The 17,123-nt window shown below is 38.7% G+C and overlaps 1 protein-coding gene across 1 annotated transcript in view; it reads left to right on the forward strand.

The window, feature by feature from the left end:
* LOC149773769 (uncharacterized) overlaps nucleotides 1-17,123 on the forward strand; it is a 34,394-nt gene that overhangs the window by 14,854 nt on the left and 2,417 nt on the right. The window contains exon 4 of the mRNA XM_089946029.1: nucleotides 14,886-15,036. Within this exon, the coding sequence (XP_089802155.1) occupies nucleotides 14,886-15,036 (151 nt within the window). The remainder of the gene's footprint in view (nucleotides 1-14,885; nucleotides 15,037-17,123) is intronic.

Consider the following 17,123-nt stretch of genomic DNA (forward strand, 5'->3'; position numbering starts at 1 on the left):
TCTGTCGAAATCAGCCTAGACGTACATTTTTCATGTATTATTTATCCCTGTCCAATATTATAGATAGTACATAATTGCCATTGCCATTACATTATTTTAACTCTAGTTTAGATGTACATTTATATCCTTCATTATGGACTTTAAAATCTCTATATTTCTTTAAAACACGTTTGTCTTACATATATATATATGTGTGTGTGTGTGGCAATTATGAACTATCTATAATATTGGACAGGGATAAATTATACATGAAAAAATGTACGTATAGGCTGATTGGGGGGTGCGTGGCCTGGGCCTGACGTCCCGCTTGCCAAAGGAAAGTGAAGCGTCTCTCATAGCCTCTCCTTCCCAGGTGTAGTGATCGCCGCAGGACCACTGTCTCGCTCTGCGGGGCAGGAGGTTACTTGCATATGGCCTCTCCTACACTATTGTGTCCACAGCAGCACCTTCACGCGGTGCCCCCTGTTTTAACAGAGCCTGCTGTGTTGCGCGACCGAGTACCCGGCGGTATAACTGGGTGGGCAGACTGGGCTCATTAGCCTTGGCAGGCAACCAGTCTAAGAGAAGGGAAACTCTGACCCCAAACCCGGGCAGATGAAGCTCGTTAGCCTTGTCAGGCAGTTCATCTAGGAGAAGGAAACTCTGATTCAAAACCAACCAAGTCTCATCCATTGGATTATGGCTCCACTGCCTTGTGGATATCTTCGGGAGAAGGAAAGGCTACGGGAGTAAACCCAGACAGAAAATCAGGAGTGGAGCCCCTAAGGCGGCTGGGGGTCGACTACGACCTCCTTCCGGCAGCTCCTGCATCCAAACTGGTGCCAAATGTCATGCTCAGCATTCCTTTAGACCCCACCAGCAAGGACGAGAGGGGGATCCTGACGTCTGGGCAGCCCAGGATCTCCATATTCCACGCCCAGGCTTGCGCCCTGGAGAGGACACTCCAGTCTCGCTACTGAGTGAGGAAACAACACGGAAGCTGACAGTTTACGGGTTATAAGTCCCACCCGATTGGCGTAGGGAAGGGGCGCCACGGGTCAGCTTTGACGGCGGGAGGGATCATCGTGTCCCACTGGCCAACTATCGCCCGCCTCAAGCCGGGCAGCCCCCGGTCAATAAGGTGTTGACCCGCCATCGTCTGCCTGCTCCAGTGGGTGTCTGGAGCTCAGTGTGTTGTTCAGCATGACAAGCAGACGGTAATTCCACACCAGACAAAAGAAACAAGAAACCAATAAAGAAGACTCCAGCTCTTCGATTTGCAAGCTGGAATGTGCGCACCATGTGTACAGGCATCTCCGACGACCTCAGAGAAGTGGACGACACCAGAAAGACGGCCATCATCGATAGAGAACTCACCAGACTAAATATCAGCATAGCTGCCCTCCAGGAAACCAGGCTCGCCTCTAGTGGCTCCCTCAGAGAGGAAAACTACACCTTCTTCTGGAAGGGTCGAGAACCTGAGGAGCCCCGTCAGCACGGAGTGGGCTTTGCCATCAAAAACAATCTCCTGGCCTCGGTTGAACCTCCAACAGGGGGCACTGAGCGTCTCTTGTCCATCCGCCTCAGCACTACTTCAGGTCCTGTCAACATCATCAGTGTCTACGCCCCAAAACCCTCACGTCATCAGAAGACGTGAAGGATCAGATCTATGGGCAGCTGGACGAACAGATCAAAGCATGCCCCAAAAATGAACCACTATTCCTCCTCGGCGACTTTAATACCAGAGTAGGTGCGGACCACGAGTCCTGGCCTACCTGCCTCGGATATCATGGCACTGGAAAGACCAACGAAAACGGCCAGAGACTGCTGGAGCTATGAACCTACCATGGCCTGTGCATCACAAACACCTTCTTCAAGTGTAAGCCACAACACAAAGTGTCATGGAAACACCCCAGATCTCATCGCTGGCACCAACTCGACTTGGTCATCACCAGGAGCTCTGCCCTTAACAGCGTCCTCTCCACCAGAACCTACCACAGTGCAGACTGTGACTCCGACCATGCCCTTGTGAGCAGCAGAGTGCGACTACAGCCACACGTGCTACACCGCACAAAACCAAAAGGATGTCCTCGCATAAACACTGCACAGATGTTAGTCCCTGCCAAGGTGGAGGAGTATGTGTCTGCCCTGAACAAGGCTCTCCAGGACCTGCCTGAGTATGACGCTACAGCCAAGTGGAACGCCATGAAGGGTGCCATCTACAGTACAGCTATGTCAACGTTTGGCAAGAAGGAACGACCCAGCCAGGACTGGTTCAATGCACACCTATCAAGGATGGAACCACAAATCGAGGAGAAACGAAAAGCCTTCATAGCTTACAAAAAATGCCCTAATGAACGGACGCTTGCTGCTCTCAGAAGTGCCCGAAGTAACACCCAACGCATTGCTAGACAGTGTGCGAACGAGTACTGGCAACAACTGTGTGAAGGGATCCAGCGCAGTGCCGAGTCCGGACACATCCAAGGCATGTACAGTGGCATCAAGAAGGCTCTAGGCCCTACAGTGAAAGGGGTCGCTCCCCTGAAATCCCTGACGGGAGAGAAGATCACAGACCGTGAGCAACAGATGGCCAGATGGGTGGAGCACTACTCAGAACTATACTCCAGAGAAACGTCAGTCACTGATGCAGCCCTCAGCAGCATAAAGAATCTGCCCACCATGGAAGAGCTCGACAAAGTGCCAACCTTAGAGGAGCTCAGCAAAGCAATCGACTGCCTTCCAAACGACAAAGCACCAGGTAGTGACAGCATCCCGCCCGAAGCTATCAAACGTGGAAAACCAGCATTGATTAAACCACTGCACGAGCTACTTTGCCGCTGCTGGGAGGAAGGAGTAGTCCCCCAAGATGCGTGATGCCACAATTGTGACCCTTTACAAAAACAAGGGCGACCGCAGTGACTGTAATAATTACAGAGGGATCTCGCTCTTGAGTATTGTTGGTAAAGTGTACGCCCGCATCATACTCAACAGGCTGCAGTTGCTGGCAGACCGTGTGTACCCGGAATCACAGTGCGGCTTCAGAGCAGGCAGGTCGACGACAGACATGATCTTCTCCCTACGACAACTCCAAGAGAAGAGCAGAGAGCAAGGTCAACCACTCTACATGATGTTCATCGACCTCACCAAGGCCTTTGACTTGGTCAGCAGGAAGGGCCTTTTTGAACTTCTGAGTAAGATCGGTTGCCCCCCAAAACTCCTCAGCATGATAATCTCTTTCCATGCAGATATGAAGGGAACAGTCCTGTATGATGGATCATCCTCAACTTCCTTCCCAATTAACAGTGGTGTGAAGCAGGGCTGCGTGCTGGCACCAACACTTTTTGGGATCTTCTTCTCCCTGCTCCTGTCCTACGCCTTCGACACGTCCACGGATGGCATATATCTACACACCAGGTCTGATGGGAGCCTGTTCAACCTGGCACGACTGCGCTCAAAGACCAAAGTGAGAGCTGTGCTCATCAGGGAGATGCTTTTTGCAGATGACGCAGCTCTTGTGGCCCACACCGAGGAAGCCCTCCAGAGACTGGAAGACCGTTTTGCTGTTGCCTGCACGCACTTTGGTCTCACAATCAGCTTGGAAAAAACAAATGTCAGCGTGCAAGATACCACCATTGCCCCTTCAATCAAAATCAACGGTGTCACCCTGGAAGCAGTCAACAACTTTACCTACCTAGGGTCAACCATCAGAAACACTCTCTCGATTGATATGGAGCTGGACAGAAGGCTTGGAAAGGCAAACACCATCATGGCTCGATTAACAAAGAGGGTTTGGGAAAACAACGCGCTGACAGAGCACACCAAGGTCCGAGTCTACCAGGCCTGCGTTCTCAGCACCCTTCTATATGGAAGTGAAACGTGGAGTACCTACATGAGGCAAGAACGCCGGCTCAACTCCTTCCATATACGGTGCCTAAAACGCATCCTGAAAATCAGCTGGCAAGACCGTGTTCCACACAGCGAGATCCTGCAGCGTGCAAGTACCCCCAGCATGTACTCCCTGCTAATTAAACGCCGCCTTCGATGGCTGGGTCACGTCCGACGCATGGAGGATGGAAGGCTGCCAAAGGACATCTTATATGGACAGCTGGCCACTGGCATGAGAAGAGTCGGACGCCCCTCACTCCGTTTCAAAGATGTGTGCAAGAGGGACATGAAGGCATGCAACATTTCACCCGATGGCTGGGAAGAGCTGGCTGAGGACCGAGGCACCTGGAGACTGATGGTAAACAATGGCATATCAGTCGCTGATGCGAGGAGAGGCCAGTTGGTGGCAGAGAAACGTAAGAGAAAGAAGAACGCAACAGCAACCACAGTAATGCAGACTTCCCAGTATGTCTGCACCAACTGCAGTAGGGACTGTCACTCACGTATAGGCCTGCACAGCCACAGCAGACATTGCCAACAGAGACAGGTAACACCCCAAGGGCGCTATTCGCATGGTCTTTCGAGACCGAGTCGCCAACGATGATGATGATGATGATATATATATATATATATATATATATATATATATATATATATATATATATATATATATATATATATATATATATATATATATATCTGTGTGTGTGTGTGTTACATTTTCATACAAGACCTGTTCGTTTGTAATCTGCAGAGTTTGACATTTGTGATGCAATCATGTTAATGTGGTCAGTTTCATGTCATGCTTTTCTACAGTTGGTTAGTTTCAGTGATGTTTCACTATGATCAAGTGAATAACTCTCACCAGTAGAGCACATGTTGCTGTTTTATGCCCAGTCAGAACATTAGTGAAAATGGCATCAACTGCAACTGTTAGGATGGCAATTTGCAGTAAATTGTATTAAAAACAATGTTTTCTTCTTGTACTAAAAATGTGTACCATTTCAATAAAGATTGTGTTATTCACACGCTTGCACAAAGAATTGGTTTGAAGATGATATGAACTGGTATGGTGACGTGTTACCTGGATTAATCCACATATAACACGGAAAATATGAGACAAACAGTTTCGTCCTGGTGGATCATAACGTGTTAATATTTCGTTGTATAAAAATCGCGATTTCCGTTGCTGTTTGAGAACGCACGGAAAGCCTTCACATCAATGTGACGAACTGTCTGGTAACCGTCCAAAGGTTTTGGCGCACACAAAATGTCCCTGTGCTGCCGAGAAAATACATCTTCCGGAGGCAATGGGTACAATGTGGTCTTTCGAACATTTGTCTCGTTTAATGAGTTGACATTGAGAGCATGATGTAATTTAGTAAATACTCATGCACATTCTGATACATTTTAGGCCAAACATGTTTTTGTTTGATAGCTTGATATGTTATTTGGACACCTAAATGACAACCACGTGCTTTTGAAACGTGATAACACAGAAGAAAGTCGTGTCTCAAATTTGTTGGCAGAGCAGCTTGTTTTATGAGTATATCTGAGGAAGTTTTGTGTCTTGCTTGAGGCTGGAAAACTTATGTAAGACACCATTGATAAGTTCATACTGCCTTGCTTCACACGGAATAGATTTCGCACGATGAGTATTTTCTGGTAATATTCCATTCTCTAAGTAAAAATCTATATCCTTAAAATAAGGGGCCTCGCGCTGATATTGGGCGATAGCTGATAGTTCTGAAGAAGGATAACTAAGTGGGCTATCATTGGAGTGTACTGCACAATAAGATTGTGATATATTCATTAGTGTAATATACCGTAATTTCTGTTAAGTATTGCTAAATAGACTGAACAGCTTGCTCTTATTGAAAATTGTTTTTCTATTTAATCCGGAGATTTCTTCGATTCCTGGTGGGTGTTATCAGTTTGTTCGTAGTGTCGACGTGAGAGTGTGTTTTACTGTCTTAAGCCACACTTGTGATTTGGGATCTGAAATGATAGTGAATTTCTGATGTGATAGGTAAATATGATATGTCCTGATACCTTCCAAACAGCTAAACATTCTTGTTCAGTAACTGAAGAATACTTTTCAGCGTCTGTTAGAAGCTCTGTTATCATAAGCAATGTCATCAGTTCCTATTGAAAACAAAAATATACCTTACAGCGATGCCGCTAGCATCACATGTTAGTCTAAATGGTTTGTTAAAATCAGAATAAGCCAAAATAGACACTGAGTTCAGAGCTGTCTTAGGAGTTTCAAATGCTTCTTGACACTTATCTGTCCAAGCGAACGAAATGTCTTTTGTGAACGATTTATTTAATGCTGTTGCTATGGTAGAATAACCGTAAGCAAATTTTAATTGCACAAGGCCAGAAAACTCCTAACGACTCTTTGTGTATTTAAGAACAGAGAACTGTGAAACTATTTATTTTAGATTCATCTACTTTGATTCCTTTGTTGAGAATGTATGACCAGTATAAACAACTCCAGATACTGCAGATACACATTTCGAAGGCTTGAGTGTCAAGTTATTCTTCATGTAAGGAATGAAAAATTAGTCAAGATGTTTGATGTGGTCTTCAACTGAATTGGAAAAAATGATAATGCCATCCATTTATGCAAGACACGTTGACCATGGTATAACTCTAAGAACATGACCTAAATGAACACAATAAGTAGCGGGTGCATTTCTGATTCCATATGGCAATAAATTTTATTGGTAAAGACCACGTGATGTTATAAAAGAGATATTATGTTAGGTCGGTTGCCCAATTTTAATTTGTCAGAAATCTGAATTTAAATCGAAAGTACTGAAAAGACATGGCTGAGTTTATCCAAAACTGCATCAATGACATCTTCTAATCCTGGAAGAGAAAATGTCATCGGTTGCGTCACCTGATTATGTTTTTTATTGCCAATAACGAATCGACATTTACCATTTTTCTATTTGACCTTTTCACCTTTTACTTATTGTGTACATTTATGTATTATTTTTTCGAGCCTCAAGGACTCGGCTCAAATGACCCATAGGGTATTGTTAGGATGGAATTTTTCGGTAAATTCTATTTAAGTCAATTTTTATTCTTGTAATATAAATGTGTACTATTTCAACAAAGACTGTGTTTTTCTATGTGAAATCAAAACAATCCTACACAAGGTATAATACTAAAGTATGCAAATTAAGAACACTGAAGCAGCAGTGTTAGATAAGCAAATTCCTTTCGGTCAAGTATATCACTAAGGATTCACGTGTTCATGGAAAAATCTGATGACGTATATAGACCCAGACAATAGTTGGCAAGAAAAGATGCTTCATTTTGAGATTCTGGCGAAACCCAAGAAATAATACGTATCACCATATTTGGTCGCGTCTTAAGAAATTGTGTATAAGAAACGAGAAAAATTGCTTGGCAAAATTAGTCCGTTTCGTAGGAACTCAAAGAGGCCTGTATCATTACAGGTAAGCTACCGTATGCGTACAATTTTCTATACAGTATTGGGATTATTAATGTTAAGATGGTAAAGAAAGAGTTCACTCTATCATCGGTACATTTGCAACATTGAATTTTTTAAATATTTTTTAACTGTTCTTGGAAAGTTTAATTGTTTGAAGAACTTATATTTATTTGTAATCATATTATTGACGATTGTAAAAGGCGACGTTTGCTACCAACTTCATACTCAGCAATAAGTAATTCAGAAATAAAATGTTCTTTAAATAATATAGTTTAATATTTTGGTATTTTAGCTTAAATTCAGTAAAATTTATTTCTACTAAATAATTGCGGTAATAATCTGAAATATTGAATTTTCGATTCTTTAGCTATCGTGAATTTATTCGATATGTAGCTACCTGTATTATATTCTAAAAGGCAGAAATTATACAAATGTATGATGTTGGGAAGTGAACTAATATTGTAGTTTTATATGTATATATTATATCCTAAATTTAATTGTATGTAGATTGATATTGGAACGTAATTTTATATGTCGAGAATTTAAATAAAATTAGTCCATTTCGTCGGACGTCAAAGAGGCTTGCATCATTACAGTCGTTCCCTCCGTACCTCCGCATGCGATATTCCCCATGGTTGGTAGCCGTATCTACACGGTTATGAGTGACACCTCCTTTAGCAAGGCTAAGAGTTTATGAGAAAAAACAATCTCATAAAACATGCATAATTAGCGCTTCGCCACATGTTGTCTTAAGTAATTAACAATGTATTAATTCACTACACACCCTTACTTTAAGAGCCGTCATCATCTGGATAAATAATAATAACAATAATCTTTATTTGTGAAATAGTTCACCGGTCCAAATTACATGTATGCGTTAATTATATGGTACAACATCTTTAGGATAACACAATGGCTGTCTAACTTTTATCACTTTTGCTAGATGCATAACTAATTATGCAGGATAATATAATTAGCATTGATTCTCTGGATAATGGTATACAACATGATCTGATTTACATTACAATAAACTAATGAAAGTAAAAATCCCTTTATCTTGCTATAATACTTGGGACAAAATAGCAAAGTGAAACTCATCTTCCGTTTCTGCACAAAGAGGGCACAGTCTTTCAACATAGGAGATAATTTTATAACTGCCTTTATCCTATATTTACATTTAAGGGATAGGTTAAATTTCTAACCATGTATAGCAAGTAAGACTGTAAAGTGTTCAAACAATCTATCGACAACTCAGATCGTTTGAATCTTGCTATACAATCGCAATCTCTCTATTGAATTTAACTCTCCATTTTGCTCTTGTTGAAAACCATATTTACTACCTTGCTTAAACACAATGAAAATGAGTTTCTCATCACCAACCCCATGATTAACCACAAACGTCTTCCATTTCGCATGAAAAACGTAGATTTCTTACCTTTACTCACCCAACAAACACAGTGTGCGCCCCATGTCAGTTGTAGTTGATCTGTGTGTGTGATGTAGACTTTTAACGTAACTTTAACAATCGTCAAGTCATATTGCTAAGATGTACGCAGTGAGAGTTCATAGTGATATCTAGCACTGGGGCATCATGCTGCGGACATGATGCATCATGTACCATCCAGTCACATTATCCTGACACCAGGTCTATCAGTCCTAACACTAACCGCTTAATGCTGAGCGCCAAGCGAGGCAGCTGTTAATACTATTTTTATAGGTCTTTGGTATGACTCGGCATGACTCGGCCGAGGAATCAACCGGGTATCGAACCCACGATTTTCCGCATCGGAGGCGGACGTTCTAACCACTAAGCCTATGGAGCGATCATTATTTGCAGTTTATACCGTTGTTTTGGGAATCTATTGCCAATCATCTGTAATAATTTGAAACAGTGCTTAAGAATTCCTCAATAACTTAATAATTGTACTAGAATTCGGACTGACTCATTATAAACAAAAACATTTGGTGTCTTTTTTATATCAATGATATATTTAAAAAATGATGTATGTACAGCTTAAGTGTCATTTACTTTGTAGGAAACGAAAACGTCCGACCCATAATTCAAAATTAGGGACAATATGTGTAATATAATTGTTGTTGACAGGTTGCCACACCTATCTGATCTAGTCTTCAAACTCTAAAGTGCTTTCGCCGCTTGTGCTGTTATCGTTTTCGACACATATACCACAATTATGTCGAAAAGAATATACAGCCAAGATATATATAGTAAGATACTGTCTATATCACTCAGACACCAAAATACCTTTCATATCCTCACAAATATCCTCCTTTTTTAAAAACTAACAACTTAGTTTTTTTCCTGGTTTATCTTTAGTTTCCAGATGTTACAGTACTCTTTTAGTTTACTTAGAATCCGTTGAAGTTGACTAGCAGTTTTTTTCAAAGCAACCTAAGTTATCTGCGCTGAACAGAGCAAAATACTTTATAAATGATTGTGTTAAGCTATTATTCTGCTCCGAAATGTGTCATTACATAATTTAGAAATAATGACAATAAAGGTGATGATAAAACAACCTTGCCGTACCTCATCTTGGCAGATTAATATTTCTGTCTAGCCATTTAATATTTTTGTACAAGCATAGACATTTGCATATATAACGTTTAGGTTCGTTAGTGTTTCACTCATAATATTTTCATTTACTAATTTATGATAAAGTAAGCCCCTGTTAATACAACCTAAGGCTTTTGCATAATCATCAAATAGAAATACAAACATTAAACCTACCTCTTTATTTATTCAGATATTTACATATCAACGTGCTTAGAGTACATATATTCTATACAGTGGAATATCCACTTCTAAAACCATCTTATTTCTATCCCAAAATATCATTAACCTCGATCCATCTGGCTAGTCTCACATATAAAATTGAGTTACAAATTTTGCTGAAGACCAGTAAAAGGCTAAACCCTCTATAAATTTCGGACATATTTATATTTGCCTTTGGTGAATGGGTAAAATACTCGTTGTGGTACAACATTTCGGGACATTTCCAAGATCAAATAATTTATTGAAGATATACACTAAGAGACGTACAGTAATGTTTTCATTTTCCTTTTAAAAGCGATTGTAAGTTTATCAATTCCACATAAATTCCCCTAGTTTATAAGTTGTATAGCATTTTCCACTTCTACTTCAGTTATATTACCGTCCAGATTTTCATGGCAAATATTTATGCATATTAATCAATACGTAATGGTACCATCCGGTGATGTTAAGTTCTCCTGTCTCTGTATTTGCATATTGTAATGTTTCCACAAGCATTTGGAATACTTGTATGAAAGTGCATTTTAAAGACCTACCTTTTCGTTTTCTCTGTATTAGCTGCGACTGTGCCTAGTTGTATTTTTGTACATAATTCTATACATTTCTACAGTGCTTTTAAGCCAAGCTATATCATATCAATATTTCACAAGTTTTTATGTACATCAAGTGCGCGATATTTTGCTGCTTTACTGTTTGCATCATACCAAGTCTGCTTGTTGGTATCATTTTAATACACTTTCACTGTCTGTGCTGATTTACAAATACTCTCCATTACAAAATGAAAAGCAGCATTGAGTTGATTTTGTTCTATCAGTGTGAATATAGTATTATATTTTTCTGATAGTGCAGGAATTACATTTTGGACAAAGATAATTCTTTGCGTTTCATTTCTCCGTTATATTTATCTTGGATAAATACCTTAATTATTTTCATTGTGATGGTAATAGGATCAGCTATAACCATGTGAACTATTATTGATTGATGAAAGGATTCGATATTATTACCAATTCTTAAAGTAGTTCCACATGAATATAATGGTCAATCTGATAATAAGTTGTCTATGGTTGTGACAGACGTATCCTATAAATATGTAAAGTTTCCAATACCTTTATCATGGGGCCCCGAGTGGCCGAGTGGTCTAAAGCACTCTCCGTTGCGGATCACTGCCATTTGACCTCTGACTGCGCCTCTTCGAGTCTCGGATTCAGCCAACGTGGGTAGATGAGAAAGCTTGCAAGTAGCTTCCCGTGGGTCGGTGATTCTTTCCGAGGTTTTCCCGGGTTCTTCCTACACCATTAATACTGGCCGCCATGTATAGCCTATCGTGTGCTGAAAAATGGCGTTAAACCCCACAATAACAACAGCAACAACAACAACCAATACCTTTATCATCTCCACACCTACCACTTGCAATCCTCATTACAGATATAACTGACGACATTTAAATAAATTCTCACCATAGTGAGTTACCTTTTTTCTATCCTTGTTTGTTTTTCCTCTTAAACCTGTATCCTGAAGATGGACACTATTTGTATCAATCATCTTATTAGTATGATATAATCTGGTTTTGTGTAGGTATAGACATTGAGATCTTCACCAGTAGTAAACAAGTTGTTTGGATACAGAACTTTATAACGTACTGATTCGCCTTCTCTGAGGGTAAAACTGTCTTCTTCTGCATGTATTGACGATTATCGGGTAACATATTTACTACACCAGGTTTTCATGAGCGGTTGGTATACAAGATGAAAACTGTATCCAGGTAGTACTTATCATTGACTCTCGAGTTGATAAATATTAACATTATATATTAAATGTTCATTCACATATACGGCAATACCTTAAGTTCATTTATTCATACTGCAATAACGTTTTTCATTAACCTCTTTATTTCTGACACTTATTTAACTTGCAAAACAACTTATGTCATTTTTATCATTGGCCACGTCTCGACCAGTGTCAAACTATCAAAATGATTCATACAAATAACGAAAGCAATACAATCATGTTACGTGTCTAGGATCTCATAAACAGCAACAAGAAAAAATTGAAGACAACAAGCTTTGTGAAATTTAACAAATAATTTATTTCCCTTGAAAAACAAGGTAAAAATGAGGACAAGAACTTATGGTTCTAAGAATCAAATCGAAATATAATCCAAGAATAATCCTGGAACTAAGAATTAGAAGTCCTAACAATAAAATGTTCTAATAAAGTTGAGTTCCTGTCCCGATGAAAATCCAAAATGGAAGGCAATGACCTAATCTGTAATCAGTATAGTACTGAAGTGTCCACAGTTATTTGTTGAACCACAGAAAATAACATTCCAGTTTTTAATTTGAGAATTTGAATAAATTTCTTTGTCCAAGAATTCTGTATGAGCACTTAAGTATTCCCAGGAAAAAGAATTAATAATTCCATAAAATATAGTTTTAACTCAAACTGATCAGCAAGAAAAAATTATGTCCAAGTGTTAAAAAGCCCCACTGAAATTAATTCTAAAACAATCATTATTAAATCTTGCTACTGCGAAAAACAGACGCCTGGATAAGGGTGAACACTCCGGTAAAATCAGACTTAAGAAATAATTGCTACATGTTTAATGTCACGTACCCCCACTACAGTCTCAATTTCATTCTATGAATCCCCCACTAAGAATGAATAAAAATGTTATTTACTTCCAATCATGAAATAACGTCATGAATTAGGTCAGCTTTTAGATACAAAGTTATAATATTAGGTTTTCAAAAAACTGAACTAAATTTCTGGACAATATCAAATGCAGTGAAAATTACATTAGAATAGCATGTAACGGAACAAAAAAAAAAAAGTTTGGAACTTACAAACAATCAATTCAATCAAACTAAATATAAATTAAATCAAATATTCATTTCAATCCAAATTCGACAGTTCATTTGATAGTTTTCTAGTTAAATCTGAAATATTCCAGATTCAAAAGATAGTTTCACTAGTCCTTTCCACATTATATATATATATATATATATATATATATATATATATATATATATATATATATATATATATATGCAAAACATGATATGGTCAGACCCTTGTTAATTATTTATACTTACAATATCCTGCAGTGCATCATTAATCACATACCCAGTTATATTAATAAGCCGTTTGTCATATTTCAAATAAGGCTACTTTAACTACCCCGACTGCCTGGATGAAGAAGGGAGAGATAACTGTTCGTGCTTGACATACCCTTTCTGGGACCTTCAGATTCCCCATTATGTAGTTCAGGTAGCTCTGAAACATTTGGATTTTGTCAGTGCCAGCTGCTGCTCTTTTATTTTCACTTTCTTCCACATAGGTCTTGTTTTGGGCCGTCATGTTAATTTCTCTCTACATTTAAAACAATTATTTTCATGTAGTTAGAGCGTGAAAACTTAACAATTTCTGGCCATGGTCTCCGTTTCAAAAGTAGCATGTACGCTCTTTAGATTTCAATTTTTTAATCGTCTTTTCCCAATAGTTGCTTTATATATTCTCTTAAAGTGCTTTCCATGTCTTTCCTCTTTTCACTTTTGATTTGCGTGATTGTATTGCTTGATTCTCAAGTTTTTTTTATCGTTCTTCAAAACGTTTTATTGAAAGAACTACCATTGATTCATTGAGATTATTCAGTTTTACTTGCAACTTGCTGTTGTGCGCCTTTAAAACTTTATTTGACCTTTTTAGCCTTTTCGTTATATCTTAAAAGCTGTCGATTGTATCGTTTAGGGATACCACTCATGATCTGTATGAGATTGTCTGATTTGTGATGGCTTTCAGAGAGGATTGCTGTTCTGGTTTCTCTTGCTGCGAAAATTGTGACTGTGTAAAGTGAGGCGTTGATACCCTGGCTGAAAAGAGGTATGCATCGATACCGACTGAACCGTGCGTTTATATTTGAACCAGTCCGTATGTTTAAAGTCTCTCCGTGTATCGGTGCCGTATCCTCTCAGACTCAAGCATGCATGATTTATTGGTGGCCTCCCCAGTCTGCCGGCCTAAGCTCTGGGTTTGATTCGATTCCATGGATAACTTAAATACAAAAAGTAAAATACGGATCAATAAAGAAATATTGCCTACCCTAAGCACAGACAGTGCTGAGCGTATCTTCACCGGTTACAAAAAGTATCCTTTCTGACCCTTCAAAGCTCGTTGTTCACTCCCAAGCTTAATTTATGTCATACGCTATACAACTGAATGTACTGGCGTGACATATGTACATGCATGCCTTCAGCGTGTATAATGTGCTTAATGTATAAGATTAAACAAACCTTAAAAGATCAGAACAGAAGTATTTAATAAGATGCTTGTTAATACATACTTCAAACCATATCTGTAAGTTTTTTCAAACTTAATTCATTCAAAAAGAAAGTGAATTTGCTAAATAATAAACATCAAAATCATCAGTGCGTATCCTAACCAGCTCACGTAGCGGATGGTACTACTACTACTACTAATAATAATAATATGTTATGTATATCAATATAATGATGTGCTCTGATAGAACACTCTGTAACTATTATATTAGCCAAAATATCTTATTCTGCCAACCAATGACTAGGAAAAGAATATCCCGACTTATAGTTATCCCGAATATGCTAAACATGAAAAGAAGGTCCACGCTTTAAAAATATATGACTGACCTACTTCTCACGCCCATTGCCACTATATTGCAAGTTTTCTTTTCTCCAAACCAAACAAGCGTAATAAAACCTGTTAGAAAACTAATACTAGTTTGTGTACTTTTAGCTTGACGAGGAGGGCATAATGAACAAGGAACTCGTGGTGCCCAAGTCAGCGACAACACCCGAAGACAGGGTAAAACGGCGGGGCTTATATAAAACATTGTGTAGATTTCGAAGTGCGACCGACATGAGCTTTGCCTCCTGCTGGAAATATGGTTAGTTGCTATTTCTTAAGCCATCTACATAACATCTACATAAATTAAAACTACTGTTGACAATTCGTCTAGAGTCAACGATGTTTACTTACTGATAGACCACACAATTAGTATGAAGAAATAGCATATGTTTAACTTGTGTAAAATACGTTCAACGAATGTTCCCACTTATATGTCAGACATGTGTATATGAGACACACATGTTAAACATATTTGAAGACATGTGAAGTGTGCATAACGATCACATTGTTCACTTTAAAGGGGTTTTGTATAGCAGAATACGGATATATGTTTATCGCATGGCATGATGTCATGGAAATCAAATTAAAAATTCTACCAAATCCAGTTAGACTGTTTAAGTCACATCATGTTCCTTTCCAGATTGCTTTGGCTATGTTTGTAAACAATGGCCAAAATGTACTTAATGCTATTTATTTATTGAGATTTGCTACTATTTCTATTTCTGCTTGGACGTCACATTTTACAGGATTCACGAAATCTATGAACTGCAAGATTGTTGAAACAATACGCATGAATGTTTTTGATCTACAATGAGAGTATTGAATGTGAAAATATTTTCTGTTTTGGTTTGTCATTGAAAAAGGCACATTACTCAAATTGACTTGGCACTAAATAACCTACTGATGCTACGTGTGCCGTTAAGCACCACAACCAAACATTTCTCTTTATCAAACAGGTGCTGTTGACATTTTACTGCATATCGGCAGGTATATTATCTTTGTGACAGGTTATGCACCTGTGCATATACATGTTAGAGTTTTCAAATGGATTATAAAATGCAGCCTTATTTTTAATACTAGCTGAATGTGTTACCTTGTACCCAAGTATTAATCGTCTCGAAGGGAACTAGTTCTTTGGCTTATTGTAACTTCAGCTGATACATATGTTTCGAACTTTAAACGTATCTTCATGTTTGACATATGTACAAAATGTTATCAAAGCTTCTATTCAGACAGAGGTAGCGGCTTAGACTTTATGTAGAAGGATCTGCACGGTCTGGAGGAAACCACCAATGTTGAAGGGTCGACCAAGTCCCATACAATGTGGTAGAACTTAGCACAATTTGTATCATCTTTGTGTTATAATATTTTCTAGTAAACTGTCTGGTCCCAGGAAACATTTTTGGAATGATAAATTATCGTATCATCTGGATGTGTACACAAATTATGAAAATATAACAGGAAAAGGAATATTCAGTGACACTGGGGTCTCTATTTTACTCTGAGAACAATGCAAACATTATCCGGTCAAAACGTAAATAATTAGTCATGTATCTCTCAAATATCACATTTATTTCTACGTTTACATGGGCGATACAAGTCAAGTTTTATACAGTAGCCAATTTAGTCATATAAAGATCTCCAGGATTGGAGTTCATAAAACTCTGCGATTAATCTTGAGATTGGTTTCCACTCTGCTAGTCAAAATGCTATTAAATAGTAAATACCGTTCTGATTGGGTCGAACTGTAGCTAATAGGTGAATGATTTTCAGGCCTGATCTCCATCATAAATTATGGATTTGGCTTCGATAGCATTAAATATTGTTCAGTTCATCAATGACATATCCGCTCTAAAGCAATGAATGGGAATATTTAATTCCTTATGCATACATTCATTATGGCAGTCATAAGTGTACAGTGACGTGATTATATCCGCATGAGGAAACTTTGATCTCAATATTAAAACAAAATCTTTAAAGGGCAAAAAAAAACCAATATGCATTACATGTTTGCTTTTTGCACTTTTAGATAAACTGGTGTTTAGTTATGCATATCGTGTTGCCGTATTTTTAGCACAACCTACTTACCAACAGCCCTGAACCAAATACACAAGTACATAAACGAACAGTGGCAATGTGTAATGGTTAGTTCAGAGGATTACTACATGAATACAGATAAATGCTGAAAAGTACATCGAGCTAATATGGAGAAAGAATAAACAAAACGAATATTGCAAATGAGCATAATACAATTGATTTAAAAGAAACAAACGGAGGAGAGGAAAGGGTGTGGGTAGAGAGTAAAGGGATTACTATGCACGTCTAAATTGGCTCAAACAGATTAAA

The sequence above is a fragment of the Sinohyriopsis cumingii genome, unplaced genomic scaffold (genome assembly GCF_028554795.1).
Source record: "Sinohyriopsis cumingii isolate HCF-2022 unplaced genomic scaffold, ASM2855479v2 utg000576l, whole genome shotgun sequence".
In the NCBI taxonomy this organism is placed as follows: Eukaryota; Metazoa; Mollusca; class Bivalvia; order Unionida; family Unionidae; genus Sinohyriopsis; species Sinohyriopsis cumingii.